Genomic DNA, 20941 nt, shown 5'->3' with positions numbered 1-20941 from the left:
TTATTAGATACTATTGGCATGTAATGAACTTGATTATTCTTATTAGTTGACTTCATTGCAAACTCCATGAACTGGGAAACCTTATAGATCTACACTTAGGTATGTATAATGCATTTATGATATCAAGTCAGGCCTCTTTAACCCACACTAGGCCTACTATATACTATTTCAGGCTCTTTGGCACAGATGCTTCACATAAAGTGGTCTAGAATTATGCTAATTCCTCTGCTTATAAAATGAATGTACAATGTTTATTACTTGCCCAACAAATATGTACTGTTTTTTTTTAAAGATTTTATTTATTTTATTTATTCATGAAAGACTGAGAGACAGAGCCAGAGACACAGGCAGAGGGAGAAGCAGGCTCCATACACCGGGAGCCCGACGTGGGATTCGATCCCGGGTCTCCAGGATCGCGCCCTGGGCCAAAGGCAGGCGCCAAACCGCTGCGCCACCCAGGGATCCCCTGTACTGTTTCTGTCTAGTCATGTTTTCACTCAAATGGATTTTTCCTGTAGATTTAGAGATGGAGTATATATGAAAATAAAATTGAGGACTATAAAAATTGTTTTGGAAATATTGGATTGGCAGCTTTTCTTTTCTTTTTGCTTTATGATCCTCTACCCTAATTAGGCCAAATATGGATTTTGAATATATCCCCTGAGTGTGTGTTTAAATACTCAATTGATTTTATTGAAATGGTAGAAATGGCTTCACTATTCCTGCTGGCACTGCATAGTCCCTAGATGTTAATTAGACCTGGCAATTCTTTAATCCTACTACATCCCTGTTATGGTCCCGCTATCCTCCATTAGACCTAGTGCCACTCAGGTCAGTATAATAAACCTTCTGGATTACAGAATTAAGTCAGTTTTTGTTTTGTTACAGCAAACAAATGCAAAGCTCAATTTCTTTTCAAACAATTTTCAGTTGGTTATTCTAAGAAATTTTGTCAAAGTTTATTTTCTATTTTTCTCATTCTCTTTTCTTGTATTAGACTTGTTTGGTGGCATATAATAGAAAAACATTTTTTAATAGAAAAAAATTTTTAAGAAGAGAAATTTCATCTAAAAACTGGAGGGATGCCAGTTTTAGATTTCATCTAAAAACTGTGGCTCAGCAGTTGAGTATCTGCCTTAGGCTCAGGGCGTGATCCCAGGTCTGGGTATTGAGTCCTGCATGGGGGTTCCTGCAGCGAGCCCACCTCCCTCTGCCTGTGTCTCTGCTTCTGTCTCTCGTGAATAAATAAAATCTTTTAAAAAAATACTGGATATTTCATGTAACTAAGACATGGAAATAAATTGACAAAAGCAAATAAAATTGTATGTAGCTGCTTAAACTGAGGTAGCAGTATACCTATTTGTATTGCAAGATACTTAAAGTATTGTTGTGAAGTTATGGGACGCTTTATATCATGGTCCCATTGGGTTTAAGGGGGAAAAAATGCATGCCTTTTTTTTTTTTTTTTTGCAAGAAAATGTTAACAATAATTCCCTCCAGGGAGTAAGATCAGGAGGGGTGGGGATACTGGTGGATCTTTCCAGTTTCCTTTCTTCTTGAGACTCATCTGTTTACCACAGCCAATGAGGTTTACCAATCAGATCTCTCCTAAAGTGCTGTGAAAAATGTAGTTGACTGGCCAGTCTCCAGCTGTTCCTCTTTCGGATCCACTTCAGCATTCAAGCCGACTGTCTTCTTCGCTTACTCCTAGCCAATGACTGCACACAGCAGTGCTATTAGATCTCAGGTGCCTAATATACAGCCATTGATCTGGTAAATAAAAAAAAAAAATTCTATCTTGAACAGAAGAGGACCAAAAATAGTTTGTACCTACATAGAATAGAAAATATTCATAGTTTTGCTCCAGGGATGTTAACCATTGCACCTTTGATGAATTAATCTACATTACAGGTCATATGGACATTCCACAGAACATCACATCAATGACATCATGCTGATTAGACAAGAAAAGCGAAAGTTTACCACATTGAAGGCCTTGTGGAGATACATGTTTCAAAGGGTGGGAGGTAAACTTTATAAGATCTGAGGGTCTACTATTCTTATGAAGTTTTTAGAAGACCCAGTGGTAAAGGGCATGCTGGAACACCCCTACAAAGTTAAACCTTGCTACACTTGCATCACCTGTTTCATGACAGGAAGCACAATACCTGGTGGCTCTCTCTGGATTATGGAGTTAACACATTCCACCTAGAAACAGCATTCCAACCCACAAACTGGAGGACATAAAAGGTTAATAAGTTTGAGTAGGACCTGGATCAGAAAAGGGATCTGTAGAAGACTCAGGCTGGGGTGCAAGCAACCCTGCAACTTGGGCCATATGATCCACCAAATCTATAGTATGATGTGTGTCAGTGGTGAGAGAAGATAGGATACAGCTTTTATGTAAGGGATTCATGGAACTATAAAGGAGCTGCTCCCCAAAAGTATGTGGAACAAATCTGTGCAGCGTAAGGGGTGAAATGGAGTTGCCACAGAGGTGTGCTCTCAAATCCCTTAAAAAAAACCTGATGCAGAACATGAGACTCCTAACTCTGGGAAATGAACTAGGGGTGGTGGAAGGGGAGGTGGGTGGGGGGCAGGGGTGACTGGGTGACGGGCACTGAGGGGGGGGCACTTGATGGGATGAGCACTGGGTGTTATTCTATATGTTGGCAAATTGAACATCAATAAAAAATAAATCTATAAAAAAAATAAAATGTAGTGTAAAAAAAAAACCTGATGCAAAGAACAAAGCTAGAGACCTCATACTTTTTGATTTCAAACTATGTAACAAAGCTATAATAATACAGTATGACATTGACATACAAATAGACACATAAATCAACTGAACAGAATACGAGCCTACAAATAAACCCACACCTATATGCCCAATTAATTAAAAATGTAGCCAACAATATACAATGAGTAAAGGATACTATAATATAAACGGTGTTAGAAAACTGGACAGCCACATGCAAAAAGAATGAAAATGAACCTTACCATAAGACATATATAAGAATTAACTCAAAATAAATGAAAGACAAAAAATAAATCAAAGACTTGAACATTAGGGTTTAAACCATAAAAGTCCTAGAAGAAAACAGAGGGTAAGTTCCTTGTCAATGACCTTGGCAATAGTTTTTTTGGATTGACACCAAAAGCAAAGGCAAACAAAACCAAAAGGACTACATCAAACTAAAAAGCTTTTACAGAGTGAAGGAAACCATGAAGAGGCCATCTATGGAATGGTAGAAAATATGTGCAAATTATATATCTGAAAATAGTTAATAAAAATGGAGGACCTGAATAGAAAATTTTCCAAATAGGAGATATAAGTGGCCAATAGGCACATGAAAAAGCAACATCACAAATCAGAAAAATGCAAATCAAAACCACAATGAGCTATCACTTCACACCTATTAGAATGGCTATTATCAAAAAGACAAGAGAGAAAAAAAAAAAAAGAAATATGCTGGCAAGGATGTGGAGTAAAGGAAAATCTTGTACACTGCTGGTAGGAATGTAAATTGGGACAGCCACCATGAAAAACATTATGGAGACCCCTCAAAAGAGTAAAAATAGTACTATGTGATCCAGTATCTGCAACCCCATGTTCACTAAGCTTTACAATAGCCAATAGCCATGGTATGGAAACAACTTAAAGTGTCCATCAATGAATGACTGGATAAAAATAATGTATCTAGATGCAAACTAGATGCAATGGGGTATTATTCAGCTATAAAAAAGGAAGTCTTGCCATCTGTGACAACATGGATGGAACTTGGAGGCATTATACCAAGTGAAATAAGTCTGACAGAAAAAGACAAATATTGTAATGAGCTCATATGTGGAATCTAAAAAACAAAACCTCATATGAAAAAAAGATCAGATTTGTCAGAGGTGGATTTGCAGAAAGGACCAGGATAATAAGTATAGGTGGCCAAAAGGTACAAACCTCCCGTTATAAGAGATCTGGGTGGTATAATATACAGCATGTGGACCACAGGTAAGAATGCTATGTCAAGTATTTTAAAGTTCCTAAGAAAGTAGATCTTTAAAAGTCTCATAATAAGAAAAAACATTTATAACTGTGGTAATGGATGTTAACTAAACTCACTGTAATAATTTTGCGGTATATATACATAGCAAATCATTGCTATACACTTTAAATTAATACAATGTTACATTTCAATTATATCTTAGTCAAGCTGGGGAAAAAAGAAAACTTGATGCAAGCAGCCTCCAGCTTCAACTCCTGATCTGTCACAGCATTTGTATGGAGGCCATGATTTCTTCTAAGGCTACTCCTAACATACTAGCCAGGCCAGTTCTGCCCAATACAGAACTGCCATAATGGGTAATCTGGTCTAACATTCTATCAGCTTGGCAGAGGCTTTCTCAGAGCAGCTTAGGTCTGATGCTTTTTCCATTCAATATTTTTCTCTTCTGTCATAGGTGTCATATACTGTTCCCTCTCTCTTAATAACCTTCACTTACATCGTCTTCAAAACACCTTCAGCAAATTTAACTCCATCTTAGTGTCTGCCTGTTGGAGGATCCAAAGTGACACTAGCATAGATGCTTTAAATAATAAACTTTTAGTTTTTAAAGACTGTATTTGTTGGAGCACCTGGGTGGTTCAATGGTTGAGCATCTACCTTTGGCTCAGGTTGTAATCCCAGGGTCCTGGGATTGAGCCCCACTTCTCCCTCTGCCTATGTCTCTGCCTCTCTGTGTCTCTCATGAATAAATAGATTATTAAAAACAAAAACAAAAAACTAATGAGGAAACTAAGGCACAGAAAGGTTAAGTAACTTGTCCAAAATGTCACAGCTCCTAAGTAGCAGGGTCAGGATTCAAATCAAGCAGTCTGATTTGAGCCGAAGAAATCAAGAGTCAGCCGACCAACCAACTGAGCCATTGAGGTGCCCCTGTAATTATCTTATTCCACTCTTTGCCAATTTTGTTCCACCTCTAAGCAAATGTATAAGACCTGATAGTATGCATTTGCATGATGTTAACCCTTGTTTCACCGTATTTTTGCCCTTTATTTTGGCTTCTCCATTTGTTTTAGTACATCTCTGTTTTAAGTCATTTCAAATTATTTTTAGGAAAACAAGTCATATTATCCTAAATTATTCCTTATGGTGCATGGTATGCATATTCCTCACTTGTTTTGTTCTGCTGATTTATAAGAAAAAGTATTTTTGTTATGAGCTGACAGGGAAAAACTGGAGAAAATAGAGAAGATAAAAGGTTTCTTATATAAAATTCCTCAGTCAATGAGGTGTGGAGATAAGGAACAATCAGTCTAGATTAGGAGAAATGCCAGAAATGTGTACATGCACATACATATGCATACACAATGTTCCAACCATGAAATCTTATGAAAGGAACTTAAATAGGAAAACCAAAAAGTAATAAAGAAAGAAAATCTTATGGACTCCAAATGAAAAGATTCAGTAGCTCTTGAAAAAGATATCCATACCCAAAATTGATAGAATTAAAGATCAGCATTTATTATTCAAACATGTGCTAAGCACTACACATGTGTTATAGCAAAACTGTACTTACACATGAATCTAGTAATGTAGGTACATTCATTTCCAATTTTTACAAATACTCCCTTGTGGTTTGAAGAGGGTGATTCGTCCAAAGTCCATGTAACCAGTAAATAATGGAATTAGGATTTGTATCAATATCTGACTACAAAGAATATCAGTATTTTTTGTCCTAAGTACTAGGATTGCCTCTGTATACACATGTATGTATCAGATCTTCTATAGTTCAAATATAGTGGGTCAGATATGGCCTCTAGTCACAAGAAGATTAAAATATAATGAGTGATGCTGTGATAAGCATATGCCAGAGCCCTGTCAGAGTGAAACAGAAAAAAGGCTGCATTTCTTCAGAAATTAAAAAACACAGAAACAGTTACTCAGCATGGACAGATAAAATGGGATGGAGAGAGGCAGGGGTAAATCCATGTAATACATATTTACATGTAAAATTATACGTATTTTAGGGCCTATGTTCTAAGAGGAGAAGTAATCATTTCAGAATATATATTATAGAAAAATTAGTATGTCAAGAACCAAAGGAGTTCACAAAGTGGAGAAAAGAAAAGAATAAAGAGAATGATACATGTGGAACTAGAGTTCAAGTCTAGCCATACAGTCTAAAGTGAATTCATATATGATGGAGTGGGCAGGAATAACTGCCAAAGGAACAAATCATACTCCATACTATTTAATTCCCAGTTCTGGTATTTTTATTTTAGGAAACACATTGAATCAAACAGGTTAGAGCTACTGCTTCCTTGTTCTGGGTATTTCTATCCTCCATTTCAAAAGACATACAGTCAAATCTATCTTCGTCCATTCTGTGAATGAAGTAATAAGCAAAAACGATCACTGGTTACTTCAAAAGAACCTAGAGGGGAAAAACACACACAGCTCACTTAAATCAGATTTAAACAGTCTTTATAATTAAGATGAGAAAAAAGAAAAAGAAAATATTGAAAACAAATGTGACAATAAAATATTACAACTGTCTAGATTATCAAAAAAATTTACAACTAGTTTGTGATTATCACGCTTTACCTTTGGGATCTCAGCTGCAAAAGGTATACAAAGTATACTAAGGTATAGTCTGTTATTTTGACATATAAATATGCATCTGCAATATTAGTATAGACAACTGTGATTTTAGTTAGAAATAACTGTACTAAGAGGAAAACCTTAAGGCAAAAATAATCCTTGCAGAATATCACACAAAACATAAAATAAAACATAAATTATACCAAAATGCCTAAACAAACAAAATTATATTTAGATGTTATGTTCTTACTCTATTACCCTAGGTTACATTTTTTTCTTAATTTTTATTTTAAGTAGGCTCTATGTCCAATGTATGGCTTGAACTCACAACCCTAAGATCAGGAGTCACATGCTCTACAGACAGAACCAGCCAGGCATCCCTAGGTTACCTTTTCAGTAAGATACACAATAAACAATAAATTTTGCTTCAGATAAAAATTCAAGTTGGTCATCTTCCTTCAGTTCTAAAGCACTGACATTTATAAACGAACCAGAATTTGTGATAAAGACAAAACTGTTAGAAAAGATCGCTTCATGTTACTATTCATCCATGATATACTAGATCTAAGGAATCCAATCCTCTTCTCCCTTAACTAGAAATTGCAAAGAGCCTGAAGGCCTCTTGTGTCTTAACACAGGACACCTTTTCATTTACCAAACCCTGTAAATGATGTACTCTTTAATTTTACATATAAGTCATCTAAAATAGTCACCCACAGCTTGCCTTAATATCCTTTATTTGAATAGACTCCCCACCCTATATTAGATAACCATTGCTAACTTCTTACTGGTATATCACAGCTCTTATTACAGAGCATTCCATTTCTTCAGTTCCTACAATATATTTTCAAAGATATGTGATATATAATGCAATGAGCACTCTATTAGCATGTAGGAGACAGGTCCGTGCTCTGGTTCTATAATCTTGGGAAAGTTACTAACTTCTCTGAACCTTAGTTTCCTTACTAGCATATTCAAGATTATTATATATAGCCTCTAAGTTTTCCAGCTTAAAAATTCTAAACTTCTATGGAGGGCACCTGTATGCTGGTAGTTCAATCTGTTACTACATATATTAATAGGAATCAGCATTCCTTTTCTTTAAATACTAATTTGTCCTCTGGATATCCTGTTTTTAATTTCTATAAAATTTGAAAGCAGGGATGCCTGGGTGGCTCAGCAGTTGAATGTCTGCCTTTGGCTCAGGGCATGATCCCAGGATCCAGGACTGAGTCCCACATCGGGCTCCTTGCATGAAGCCTGCTTCTCCCTCTGCCTGGGTCTCTGCCTCTCTCTCTCTCTCTGTCTCTCATGAATGAATAAATAAATAAATAAAATCTTAAAACAACAACAACAACAAAAAACAACCTGACCTATAAAAAAAATTTGAAAACAATTACTTGTGTGCTACTTTAAGGAAGCTAATTAACAGTTCTAAAATGTTCACATGTGTATTCTAGAAAAGACTTATTATTAGCTTACTTTTATCTGAAAGACTAAAAGTTTACTTTCTCTCCAGTTATAAAATACCTGTCATAATGCTGTACTGCTTATTTATTTATTTATTTATTTATTTATTTATTTATTTATTTATTTAATTTTATTTTTTTTGTGATAGTCACACAGAGAGAGAGAGAGAGGCAGAGACATAGGCAGAGGGAGAAGCAGGCTCCATGCACTGGGAGCCCGACATGGGATTCGATCCCGGGTCTCCAGGATCGCGCCCTGGGCCAAAGGCAGGCGCTAAACCGCTGCGCCATCCAGGGATCCCGTACTATTTAAAAGTTAGTGAGAGTAGATCCTTTAAAGTCCTCATTATAAGAAAAAAAAATTTTCTAATTATGTATAATGATGCATACTACCTAAACTTACTATAGTGATAATTTCCCAATGTCTATAAATAATAAATCATTGTGTTGTACATCTAAAGCTTAGAGTATATGCCAAATAGCTCAATAAAAATTTTATTTTCTCTAGTAAAAATCTATAAAATAATAACTGCTCTGCTCATTTTCTGATTTCATTAGAAACTTTAAAAATAAAAAAAAAAAAGGGAATCCCTGGGTGGCTCAGTGGCTTAGTGCCTGCCTTTGGCCCAGAGCATCATGATCCTGGAGTCCTGGGATGGAGTCCCATGCCGGGCTTCTGTGTGGAGCCTGCTTCTCCCTCTGCCTGTGTCTCTGCCTCTCTCTCTCTCTCTGCCTATCTCTCTCTCTCTCTCTGTCTCTCATGAATAAATAAATAAAATCTTAAAAAATAAAAATAAAAAAAAGAAACTTTAAAAATCACGGATGCTCCTAGAGGCCTGCTGTGCTTCTGGGAACTGGGGCAGTGATATCTGACTGAATCAATTTGAAGTTAAAAGTCTAGATGAGGGCAGCCTGGGTGGCTCAGCGGTTTAGCGCCTGCCTTTGGCCTAGGGCGTGATCCTGGAGTCCAGGGATCAAGTCCCACATCGGGCTCCCTGCATGGAGCCTGCTTCTCCCTCTGCCTGTGCCTGTGCCTGTCTCTCTCTCTCATAAATAAATAAAATCTTTAAATAAACAAATTAATTAATTAATTACAATTCTGAAATTTAATCTTAACTTCAGGGACTTAAAAAAAAAAACAATTTCTTCTATTCAGCCTCACCAAATTCTGTTTTATTTTTTTTATTTTTTATTTTTCTCACCAAATTCTAAAATAGATAATCAAAATGTTGATACTCTGATTAAAATGTCTTAAGGCAGTTGTTGATGCAAAGAAAATGAAACGGTTTACCCTGGCAGTTTCAGATAAAGAGAATGCAAATGAAAAGGGGGAGACAAAAAAAAAAGTGTGTGGGGGAGAGACGCACACAGTAAAAATGGAAGGCAGAGGTGAAAAATGGCAACACTGGAAAAGTTAATTTCTGAGGTAATGAACTGAGAGGCATACAAAGAGACCAAGGTGAGGAAGAGATACAAAGACAGGGAGACAAAAACACAACTAAAGAAAATGGAAGAAAGTGAGCAGAGACAGATAAGCAACAAAGAGAAGTGAACAGAATGGAACTGATGGGCAGACACAATGATAAGAAAAAGGACTAGGTAAGAGACAGTTGAAGAAAAAAAAATCATTTTCACCCCATAAGTTTTCCCAATTACCTACTTTTTTGTTGCTATCCCCCCAGTGCTGCCAATGAAACGGACACAGACTTTTATTTCTTCCAAATAGTTAGACAATGTATATTTCATTTATCTTGCAGATTTTTAAAACTCAGATTTACTATGAGAAGCATAATTTTTGTCATCATTGAGATTCACATATTGGATGTTACAGAATAGCTTGTGTGGGGGGATTCTTTTATAATGTATACACCTATCAAATCATATTGTACACTTTAAATATCTTATAATTATAAATTGTATCTCAATAAAGCTGGAAAAAGGTTCATATATATCAACATACTGGGGAAAGATCCCTAATTTTACATATTGATTTTTTTTTTCCAAATTAAAAAATGATAGTACCCTAGTTAGGCTAAATTCATCCTAATGCAAGAACTTACAGAACCATTTGTGATTTAATATCACAATGGCATATAACACCACTATCAGACTGATAACAGACTCTTAGTTGAAAATAACTTACCATTTAGTCAAAATCCAAAAATTTTAGTCCTGTTTCCACTTTATGCCCCCTTTGCTTGACTTGATATGTTATGCTCTATCTCTTCTCCTATGTAGATCCTTTCAGTAGCCATCAATCTGAAGAATTCCTTCTTCTGCTGCCACCTACCAGTTTATCTCTCTGCTGCAGCAGAAGGGTATATAGAAAAAGTTCTTGCTTATTATTCAGATTAAATGGAAAAATTCCTAAAACATTTCATACTTTCACATGTGTATGAGCTTTCTCACTGATTTTCCAAGACCTCCCCGCCAAAGTCAAAACAACAAAAATCCCAATCACAGAAAACCAAACAATGTATGATCAATATTCATGCTAAGCTGGCAATTTCCTTTTTTAACTGGAAAGATTTAGACACTCAGCAGTTGCCATCGCAGGGAGCCATTTCTTTTGTTACACTTTCCTTTTTCACCTATCCCTACAATCTTATAAGTGTGCAACTTAAAATTTTAATGAGGTAGTCCACAACTCCTGCAAATTTTAAGTTCAGAGACTATTAAAGAATTGTGGAAGATGCAGCAATAAAGGAGTTTTTAAAAGTAAATCTAGAAACTAAAGGTGTTAGATGCTTTACCTGCATGAGTTTTCAATGTTCTGGACTGCTTATTGCCCAATGGCTCTGAATACATTAAAACACGAACACATACGCCACCTACATTTAAAATAGGGTAGCATTTGTATGCCCATATAAGCATTGGGTATATCTTTCGCAAGAGTAATAAAGTCATTAAGTCCTTTTAAAAGGACTGATCACAAATGCACATTTCCTCAAACTATATACATACACAAAAAAATTAGGGTGAAAAAGGGAGACAGAGGCACAAATGTAATAGCAGTTGTAGAACTGGAAACTAACATAAATGTTTTCTGTTTGTTAAAGTCCTGAGATTCATTTCTATTCCCATTCTCTTTGTCATTGAAGGTCTAAGTTTCAAGTTTATTCCATAGTAGTTTCTAAAGAATAGTATCCAATAATGAACTAGTAATGATAGTAATGGCTTGTTTTTGTTCCACCCTCCCATTAACTTTACCCCAAAATACGTATTTTGCCAACATAAAAAATAAAACAAACACTGACATAAGCACCAAAGGCTAGTCAACAGTGGCACTGCAGTGACATTGTTTCTACTTTCTCATTCCTTCCCCCGATCTCAAACCCCACCCTTTGACCTCTGTATATGGGATGAGCCTGAGCAGGAGAGTTGGTGATGTCAGGACTGCGCCGTTCCCACGGATGCTTCTAGAGGCCTGCTGTGCTTCTGGGAACTGGGGCACAGTGATGTCTGTCTGACTGAAACCTAAAACAACAACAATTCACCCCACCCCTCATGTTCCCAAACCCAACAATTGCAGCCAGGTATATATGCTATATAAGGCCCAGCTAGTAAGTTTGAATATGGTGAAATCTGAAAGCAAGGTCATTCTTAACAAGTCAGTAATCTTCATGGGGACAGCAGAATGGAGACTGTTAAATCCTCCATGTCCCATGCAATCGCATAGTCCACACATGCTAATGCTGGTCACTCTTAGCAAGAGGACAAGTTTCTCTGGTTCAAGTCTTTTTTAGTATAAGTTATAAATTCCTGCAGGAGGCAGTTGGGATTCCTCTGTTAGTAAATTTTAGCTCAACACATAAATATTTTTGTCTTAAGATGTTTAGGGGAAAGACTGGCCCCATCTTAAACAAGTGAACTGAAGCACAAGAAAGGTTAAAGAATTATGTTATGCCTTCAGCTATAAAATGCATTACAAACAAGGATATCCTATTAGCTAACTAGTGAACTTAAAGCCACTTTGGAGAGGACATCTAAAGCCAACGAATAAAATTATGCAGAAGTATATCTTGAAGTGGTCCTGACCACTGTCACTAAAATTCTACCTAGCAGAAAAAGGATATCTTCCCATTGATAAGTCATATTAGAACTAAAACTTTAGGAAAGACAGAAGAGAGGAGGAAAGGGCAGGTGGACTAGGATAGACAGAGTAGAGGATACTACATTAACTAACTAATGGAAAGGCTATTACAATGGACAAGTTGTATTCCTCATTCCTGCCACTGACTTTTATATTTTATAGCCTTGGTTAACGTGCTTACTGATTTGTGCTTCAGAAATGCCCTCCAATCTGTTCAAACCTGTAATTTTTTAATGCTTAAACCATTATGATAACCTCATACTTTTCTGTTAGATCTAGTATCTTAGAAATGCTAAAATGATTAGTTCTGAAATCATACTGTTCCTAAAATAACTGAAATGCTTTCTATTATCTTTGTCTCATCATTCCTTTTCACTTTTATAATTATGTCAAGGAGAAGCACTAAGATCAACTCAACACTATGGTGAGTTTTTACCATATATATATCCTAGAACCTAATTTTACCTTTTCAAAACTCTAGTTTTCCATACCTGTCAACTCCTAATTGATGTCTTTATACTGTGAGCTCACTGTGTATTCGGAACACCAACCCCTGAAAAAGCTTAAGCCAGAGTAGCACAATGGAAGAAACAAACAAACCCAAAACGAAAACAAAGCCAAAAAAAGTCACACTCTGAAATACTTAATTATAGACATATATGCAAGGAATGGAGTTATCTAAATGGCTAAAGTAAATCCCCAAAGAAAGTTCTGAGTTCATCCCAACCAATTCAAACTTTAACCCCAAAAGTTCTTCTTTAATCAAATTATGTTAGATTTAGTTATGCGTTATTTTTTAAACAAGAGTTTTTACAAACCCATGGTTGCCTTTAAAGTACATAAAGAAAGAAAATTTTTAAAAAAGAAAGTTAGCCTTGCGATGCAAAGAAAGGAGAGTCAAATTACCTGCAAGCAGGCTGGGGCTGTGCCTGAATCCAAACCGCTGCATTTACCATTCATTATACAGCTGCATTATTGGGGGAAGGGGAGTTTAGAAGGGCACTGACCCCGAAAGTTCTCAATACTTCTCACTCATCATCAGGAAGGGGGAAGAAGGAAAGTTTTTTCTCTGGGTATTTTTTTGTTTGTTTGTTTTTGTTTTTTTGGCTCCTGAAAAGGCTGGCAAAGAACAGTAACAGTGCAAGCAGTTAGAATATTTCTTTAAAAAACAATTGTAAAAAATGCAAAACATTAAGGAATTTAAAACACCAAACTTTCGTTAATATAGAAGAATTTTCACTAGAGTTAGGCAGCCACCCCAAAACAGCATGGCAAAAGGGCACTGATATAAAGGAAATAAAATACCACACGAAAATCCAAAACAAAACTAAAAACATTTCAAATTAAACCTGGAAGACTAGAAGATTCCAACAGCAGATTTCTGTCCACTACTGAAACATTCCAAAATCCAAGCTTCAAAGGCGCCTAAATGTATCTTAAATGAAACTTTGTTTTTTTTTTTTTAAGAAAAAAAAGAAAGAAAGAAAGAAAGCAGTGAACCTGGTTATAAATCCTGCAATATATTACATTAAAGAATATCCTAGTATAACAAAACAAATTTTGAAATGAAATTAAACAAACAAACAAACAAATAAAAACAGTAGCAGCAGAGGTTACCTGTCTGAGCACCTACATTTTCTTAGGAGGGGATCGTGTCTCACCAGCCATATAGCCCATAAACCTTCTCAAAAAGAGTGAGCCAGGAGAAAAATGTAACACAAGATTTGATTTCACAATGTCTCTAAGCTCCCCAGACCCAAACTGAGGATTCACTGAATGAAGAGAATTTGTTTTCCATTGTTTTCTTCTTGAGAAAAAGATGATTTTGAAAGTCAATTCTCTCAATGCCTTCGATACCTTCTCAAAAGTCTGATAAAGTGCTTGATGAAATCAAGTCTCTTGGTGGTTTTTCTAATGTTCCAGCATATTTTCTTATTGATAGCATGTACAGAAAGATTTCAAAGTTCAGTGGAGCAAAAGCCAGCAGAAATGACCAATCAATTATTAGGCACCAAAAAAAGAAAAAAACTATTAAAAATTTTAAATTGAATAGTGTGTGTGTGTGTGTGTGTGTGTGTGTGTAGTCCAATTTTCATCATAGGTAACATAAAAACAATAGCAGAAAGAATTACTTTTAAAATACAATTAAGAATTACAATTTTAACAATATACAATTTTACAATAATTCAGATTTGGGCATGATAGAAATTATACATATTTAATAAATACATTTTTACCTCTCATAATAGCAATGAAGATTATACAAAAGTTATTCAACAATATGAAAATATATTTAACTTTCACTTAAATATCTGGGATGTTTCATTTGGGTTCTTCCAGAATGATTTGTTCATATTCTTTACCTTAATTTTTGAGGGAGTTCAAGAAGATATTCATGTTTTAAACCCTAAGATGACCATTCCTACCCTTCTCATTCTAACATGTGAGTGCAAATCCAGAAATAGGTTCGTAAAGCTATGTTTTAATATAGTGTGAATACACAAAAGATGGATCAGTAGTGAATAAAACTAAAGGTGAAATAGTCTCCAATAATTCTTATATTTGGTTAGTCTGATAAAATGTTTTCAAAGGCTATCTACATTTTTCCTGACACCTTATCCCACCCAACAGAAACCCTGAGTTTTTCATCAGTGTATGTGTTCTATTTGTTTTAAAAATTGGTAAATCTATATGCATGTAATATGCAAGTAATGTATCATTATGCAACAACCAGATGGTTTCTACACAAACATATGAATGACTTAATTAAGCACTTCTTTCTCCCTCATTTATTTCTCTATCCCAAATATTATGCATCCTCCTATGATCATTCAGTGAAAGAAGTACCAAGTGTTTCTTTCTGTTAATGAGTCAGAGGTACTTTTATATGTATATATATATATACACATACATATGTGTGTATATATATATACACACACACAGTAAGGCCCACAATAACCCTATGCAAGTCAAATTCTTTAAATGAGATTAGAATATCTTAAAATAAATTAGAAAATCCTCTTATCATCTTTTTCTGAGGTGAAATGAGACACTGCACGGATTAGAGGTACTATTCTATTTGCCAGCAATCAACCTTTCACTCAATTTTAATATTATTTAATTCTATGGAAAAAAACAAATTTTATTACATTCCTTTTTAAAACGGGGGAAAACTGTACAAGCATGATCAAACCTCTGTTAGAGCTGGTTAATACTGCTCTTTTATTATTGCCTTGAAGTCTCTCTAGTAGTGTCCAAGAAATTATGCTTAAGGTCCATCTGAAGGAAAAAAGCACTGGAGAGGCAAGAAAGGACTCGAGTAAAAGCTTCAGAGGATTGTAGTGAGATGGAACTTGCTGTTTAAAAAATTACGTTGAGCTCTGGAGCATCTCCATTTCTTAACACACCTTCTAAACCATTATTCAAATAGATTTACCCATGTTCTAAAGGCTCGTGTTATATGCCAATCTGGGGCTTTTATAACTTCAGAAATTAAAGGAATATAAAGAGTGGACAGTATTGAAGGCTTCAGAGTTGGGCTATAAGAGACTTAATACTGCAAATAAGTCCCCAAACAAAAACATCCAGTCCACCCCCCTAAAACCTACGTGTAATAGAAAATGCACAGCCAGAAGCAGAGAAAAGCATGTAGCCTTGAATAAATCATACACTGAACAGTCTAGAACCAAAGAAAAAAAACAAACAACATACATATACATAAAAAACCCTAAGAAGCATCTATTCTATGTCTTTAGTGAGTACGTCTACCCCAGTGTAGTTATTAAAACAAGTTATTTGTTATTTAAAGTAAAACTGTTTCCCCATCATGCTCCATTTTCTAGAATCTATCCTTTTTGATCGGTTGGTGTAAACAAAAAGCAAAACACATACACATGCATGCGTGCACACACACACATATATACTCCCTCCTAAAATGTGAAAAATGCAAATATATAACGCTGGTATTATAAATCACTTCAATTTTATGCTTAAGAACTTATAGGCCCTTGATCTGCTCCCCAAAAATATTTTTCCGTGTCCTTATACTTTAAATGCCCCACCACCAAAAGAAAAAAGGAAAAAGGAAAAGGCTTTAAATGCACATGTTTCAAGTCAGTGTCTTGTTAACAAAAAAGGTAGCACTTTCTTCACTTTGGCCATTGTTAAAGATGCAGGCATAGTTCAGGGAATGTTAGACTAGCATGTATTAAAAAAAATTTGCAACATTAACAGAGCATATATCTTTCAAAAAGATTAAAACACTAACAAATACAAGTCAATGCACATATTTTAAACTAGTGTAATTTTATCTACATTGGAGTAAATGTCATTTTGTGTACCAGACATTGCAATACTGTTCATTTCCCCATCATGCAAAAATGCCAGTTTTGTCATTAAAAGACCTTTATTGGGTCATATTAATGTTGCCCTCCCACCCAAATTAAGGGAAAACCAAAAACCAAAAATCATAAATCCCAGTAAAAGAGCTCAAGATTTCATAAACTATGAACATAAAGTTGCTAGTTAATATGGTAAAGTCAGAATTTTCAGATTTGCATGTAAAAATTTCTGTAATTTAGGTAGATGTTTTTCTCACTCGTTACATCTTTGCAACACAATGTGAGTTATGCTATGCTAAAATTTGTAGGAACTGTACAAAAGCAAAAGCAAGGGACCATGAAAAAAAACTGTGTTTTTCATGGCCTGAGAGCTACATATTTTTGATTAATTTAAAAGGGTAACTATGGGGGGGGGGGTTAACTATAAGAGCCTGACGTTTTTCTGAATCTCACCTCTTCTGCCTTTCTATCTGTAGTATCTGTAAATGGAAGTCAGTAACAACAGTAGAGGTCTAGTCTATTTCCCCTTTCTTCTCTCCTAACTAATTCTAATCAATTTTCTCTCATCTTCCTGAGTACCTTCCATGAACAGCATTGCAAGTTGGTTAAAAAAAAAAAAAAGAAAGAAAGAAAAAAAAAAGAAGAAAAAGAAAGTGAGTTTTACAAGGGTTTTGTTGGTTAATTATTTACCGGTGGAGTCACTCCACCAGGAGTTTGATTTCATTGGCTATCAGCTGGTTCATGTTGAATACGCCCCCTGGGAGCTTGGTGAGTAGCTCTCGCTCCGTGCTTTCAGGGTCGCTGTCAACAGAGCTGGAACTTGCGCTCATGTTGTCGACAGCAGTGCTGGCTGGGGGACCCAGCTCCGGCTCACTAGTCTCACTGGCCGTGGACACCACGGAGAGCAGGGACATACGCCGGGTGAGCCGGCCAGAGGGCAGGAGGGAGGCGGCATAGTCCGCTATGATACCAGCTACATCTAGATTACAAGCCTTATCAAAGGCGATGAAACCTACATTTGCATTGGCCTCGCAGACACAGAAGGAGCCGTCATCTTTCATCAATAGGTCAATGCCACACACATCCATCCCTAGGATATTAGACACCTGGATAGCTAGCTGCTTTCCTTGTTCACTCAACGAGCACATCATCCCCACACCACCTGGCAAAAAAGAAACAAGATAAGTTACCGAAATGATAAATTTCTGAAGTAAAACTAAAGCTTGCCTCTAACGTTAACTCTTAAATCAGTAATGATAACAAAGGTGCCATTCTGGTGTAAAATTGTGGCTTTTGAAGTCTAAGTTTTCTTCATTAGAGAATCCTTGTCCAATTCAAAGAAATAACTTAGTACTTTTTCAAAATGCTATTTTTTTTCTGAACATGGCATTAAACTTTCATAGATACCTATCTTACTTGCAATAATATGGATCGAGGGGAAGTTATCCTGAAGAGTTCATAGTTTTATAAAGGAAGGAGAGTAGAAAAGAGTATCAGGGAAAACTGTTACCTTTCCAAATAATAGGAAGAAATATGTCTGATTGGAGCATAGGAAAGAGGTTAGCCATTAACGGAATGTTAAAACATGAATGAGCATGCAGATTGACAGGAGTTTGGGAAAAGGGATGGAAATGGAATTAACGGTACCTTACAAACCACCAAACATTAGAAAAAAGAAAAAAAGAGGAAGAAACAATTTAAATAATACACACAAGATAAAACTGAAGGAATAAAATGAATTGTATTGGCAATTACACTAAAAACAAAACTCAAATTTCCCATGGAAAAGGTGGAAACTGATCAGATTGGTATGAAAGACAAAGTTTATCTATATGCTGTACTAAATGGAAAAAATTTTGAAAACTAAAGGGATGGGCAAAGAGATAAGGGACGAAGTCAAAAATAAACTTCACTTTATAGCCTTACATCTCTTGAATTAGTATATATTCATATATATTTTTTCTTTTATCAAATATTGACAGTAATCAATCATGCATTGGCCCAAAACAAACAAAACATTAATTTTTCTTTCTTTTTTTTGACAAAGAAAGAGCTTGTATGCGGGAGCTGGACAGACTGAAGGGACAGAAAGAATCCCAAGCAGGCTCCACAATCAGCTCACTGTGGGACCTCACAACCCTGAGATCATGACCCAAGCTGAAATCAAGAGTTAGACACTCAAGCCGAGTGGAGGGAGAAAACAGGCTCCATGCAGGCAGCCTGATGTGGGACTCAATCCGGATCTCCAGGATCAGGCCCTGGGCTGAAGGCGGTGCTAAACCACTGAGCCACCCGGGCTGCCCCAAGAATTTCAGAAATTATAAATTAATGATTTAAGTAACCAAAAGATTATTAAGGACTCAAATTGCAACACTGATCCCCTAAAGGAAAATGAAACCCACCTGTAAAAACACTTCATACCAAAACTTTTACTTTGAAATAAGAAATTAAGTACTCTTAGAAAAAGGAACTGAGAAGAAAGATTTAATAAAGACAAAAAGTTGAATGACTAGAATAGAAAAAATAGAACAAAAGAAATCCAAATGCTACTTTGACAAGATTATGAATGATATCAAAGACAGAACTGCAGGGCAGCCCTGGTGGCTCAGCGGTTTAGCGCCACCTTCAGCCCAGGGCAGGATCCTGGAGACCCAGGATCGAGTCCCACGTCAGGCTCCCTGCATGAAGCCTGCTTCTCCCTCTCCCTGTGTCTCTGCCTCTCTCTCTCCCTCTGTCTCCCATGAATAAATAAATAAAATATTTAAAAAAAAAAAAAAAAAAAAAAAAAAAAAGACAGAACTGCAGACAAAGCAGAGGTTCAAATAAGCGTAAGCAATTATCTCAAACTGGTATCAAAACCTGAAACCTGAAACAAATGGTTGATTTCTAAGCAAATGAGAGATTATCAATATCAACATTGATCCAAGAAGCAGCAAACTTTAAAGAGGCCAACTGTTATTACAGAAGAGACTGGAAAGGTGATAAAAGAAGTACTTCTACAAAAAGAATCAGGACCAAATGGGTTCAAAGTGGAGTTTTGTTTAGCTATCCTTTATTCCAATGTTACTTTACCTATAAAATGCCCTAGGAAAAGAATAAAAATTCCCCCCAATACAGTCAAAGAACGAATGTTATATAACTTTGATATAAAAAATGATCAAGATGCTTTTAAAAACACTATGGGCCAATCTTTAATTATTAAAATAGATGTAAATATTTACATGAAATACTAAAGGAATTCCAGTCAAAAATATGCTATTACCATTTAAAGAAGGTTTATTCTACAATTGCAAGGGTAGTTCAAAAACTGTTTTTAGGGATCCCTGGGTGGCGCAGCAGTTTGGCGCCTGCCTTTGGCCCAGGGCGCGATCCTGGAGACCCGGGATCGAATCCCACGTCGGGCTCCCGGTGCATGGAGCCTGCTTCTCCCTCTGCCTGTGTCTCTGCCTCTCTCTCTCTCTGTGACTATCATAAATAAATAAAAAAACTTAAAAAAAATAAACTTTTTCAAAACTGTTTTAAATCTAAAATTTATCAACAAAATGCAATACATAAAGAAATTAAAGGTGGAAAAACACACTAATGATCTTATCAATACAAGGACGCCAAAGGCACTAGATAAAATTCATTCCTACTAAAAAAAAACAAAAAACAAAACAAAACAAAACAAAACAAAACAAACTCTAGTAAAGGTACTTAAATATCCGAAATAGCAAATCATTAAATCCATTTAATTGCTATTTTTTTATTTTTTAAATATTTCATTCAAATTCAATTTGGCAACATATAGTATGACATATATAACACCAAGTGCTCATCCCATCATCCCACGGGCCTTCCTTAGTGCCCGTCACCCAGTTACCCCATCTCCACCCTCCTCCCCTTCTGCAATCCTTTGTTTCCCAGTTAGGAGTCTCATGGTTTGTCTTCCTCTTAATTTATCCACACTTAGTCTCCTCCCTTTCCTTATAATCCCTTTCACTATTTCTTATATTCCACATATGAGTGAAACCACATGATAACTGTCTTTCCCTGATTGACTTATTGCACTCAGCATCCCTCCAGTTCTATCCATATTGAAGTAATGGTAAGCATTCATCCTTTCTGATGGCTAAGTAATATTCCACTGTAAAAATAGGAACATTTCATAAATTTGCATGACAACCTTGTGTAGGGGCCATGCTAATCTTCTCTGTATTGTTTATATGCTGCCAAAGTGAGCTTTAATTTTCATTAAAGCAAGTTCAATGAAAATCAGAAACTTAGATACTTGCAATCATTACACAAACACTGTACTGGAGATTCTAAAGCAGTGATTCTCAACTGGTAAGAATTTAGAAACTGAATAGTGGCATTTTGGGCTGTTTAACTGAGGATAGCTGCTCTATAGGTAGCATTTTATTGGTTATTATAGGTCAGAAATGTTGAACAAAAATGACA

At 35.9% G+C, this 20941-nt stretch overlaps 1 protein-coding gene and 1 non-coding gene across 7 annotated transcripts; both read right to left on the bottom strand.

The window, feature by feature from the left end:
* Positions 1 to 6248: 6248 nt before the first annotated feature.
* Positions 6249 to 19802, bottom strand: LOC119869241 (beta-citrylglutamate synthase B-like). 6 transcript variants are annotated; one of them, XR_005379816.1, is made up of 6 exons: positions 19764 to 19778; positions 17518 to 17663; positions 13068 to 13280; positions 10822 to 10899; positions 10212 to 10373; positions 6249 to 6432 (listed from the first exon to the last, which is right to left on the bottom strand). XR_005379816.1 is itself a non-coding variant. In XM_038576729.1 (2 exons), the coding sequence occupies exon 2, from the start codon at positions 17650 to 17652 to the stop codon at positions 17200 to 17202; it is 453 nt and encodes a 150-aa protein (XP_038432657.1). In that variant the 5' UTR covers positions 17653 to 17663; positions 19764 to 19802; the 3' UTR covers positions 16264 to 17199. The 6 variants fall into 6 exon arrangements, 1 of the variants encoding a protein (XP_038432657.1); XR_005379820.1 differs by lacking the exon at positions 10822 to 10899; XR_005379818.1 differs by lacking the exons at positions 17518 to 17663; positions 19764 to 19778 and adding an exon at positions 13795 to 13910.
* Positions 19803 to 20630: 828 nt separating this feature from the next.
* LOC119869242 lies at positions 20631 to 20734 on the bottom strand. Its single transcript, XR_005380230.1, has one exon. It is a non-coding gene; the product is annotated as a U6 spliceosomal RNA (small nuclear RNA).
* Between the last annotated feature and the right edge of the window lie 207 nt (positions 20735 to 20941).

Source organism: Canis lupus, chromosome 27, assembly GCF_011100685.1.
Source record: "Canis lupus familiaris isolate Mischka breed German Shepherd chromosome 27, alternate assembly UU_Cfam_GSD_1.0, whole genome shotgun sequence".
NCBI classification, from domain to species: domain Eukaryota; kingdom Metazoa; phylum Chordata; class Mammalia; order Carnivora; family Canidae; genus Canis; species Canis lupus.
Note: the sequence above shows the minus strand (reverse complement) of the source record. Positions and strands in the feature narration are given on the sequence as shown.

What these genes read in the sequence shown, in the direction of transcription:
- LOC119869241 (XM_038576729.1), bottom strand. Translation starts at nt 17,652, where the DNA reads ATGATGTGCTCGTTGAGTGAACAAGGAAAGCAGCTAGCTATCCAGGTG.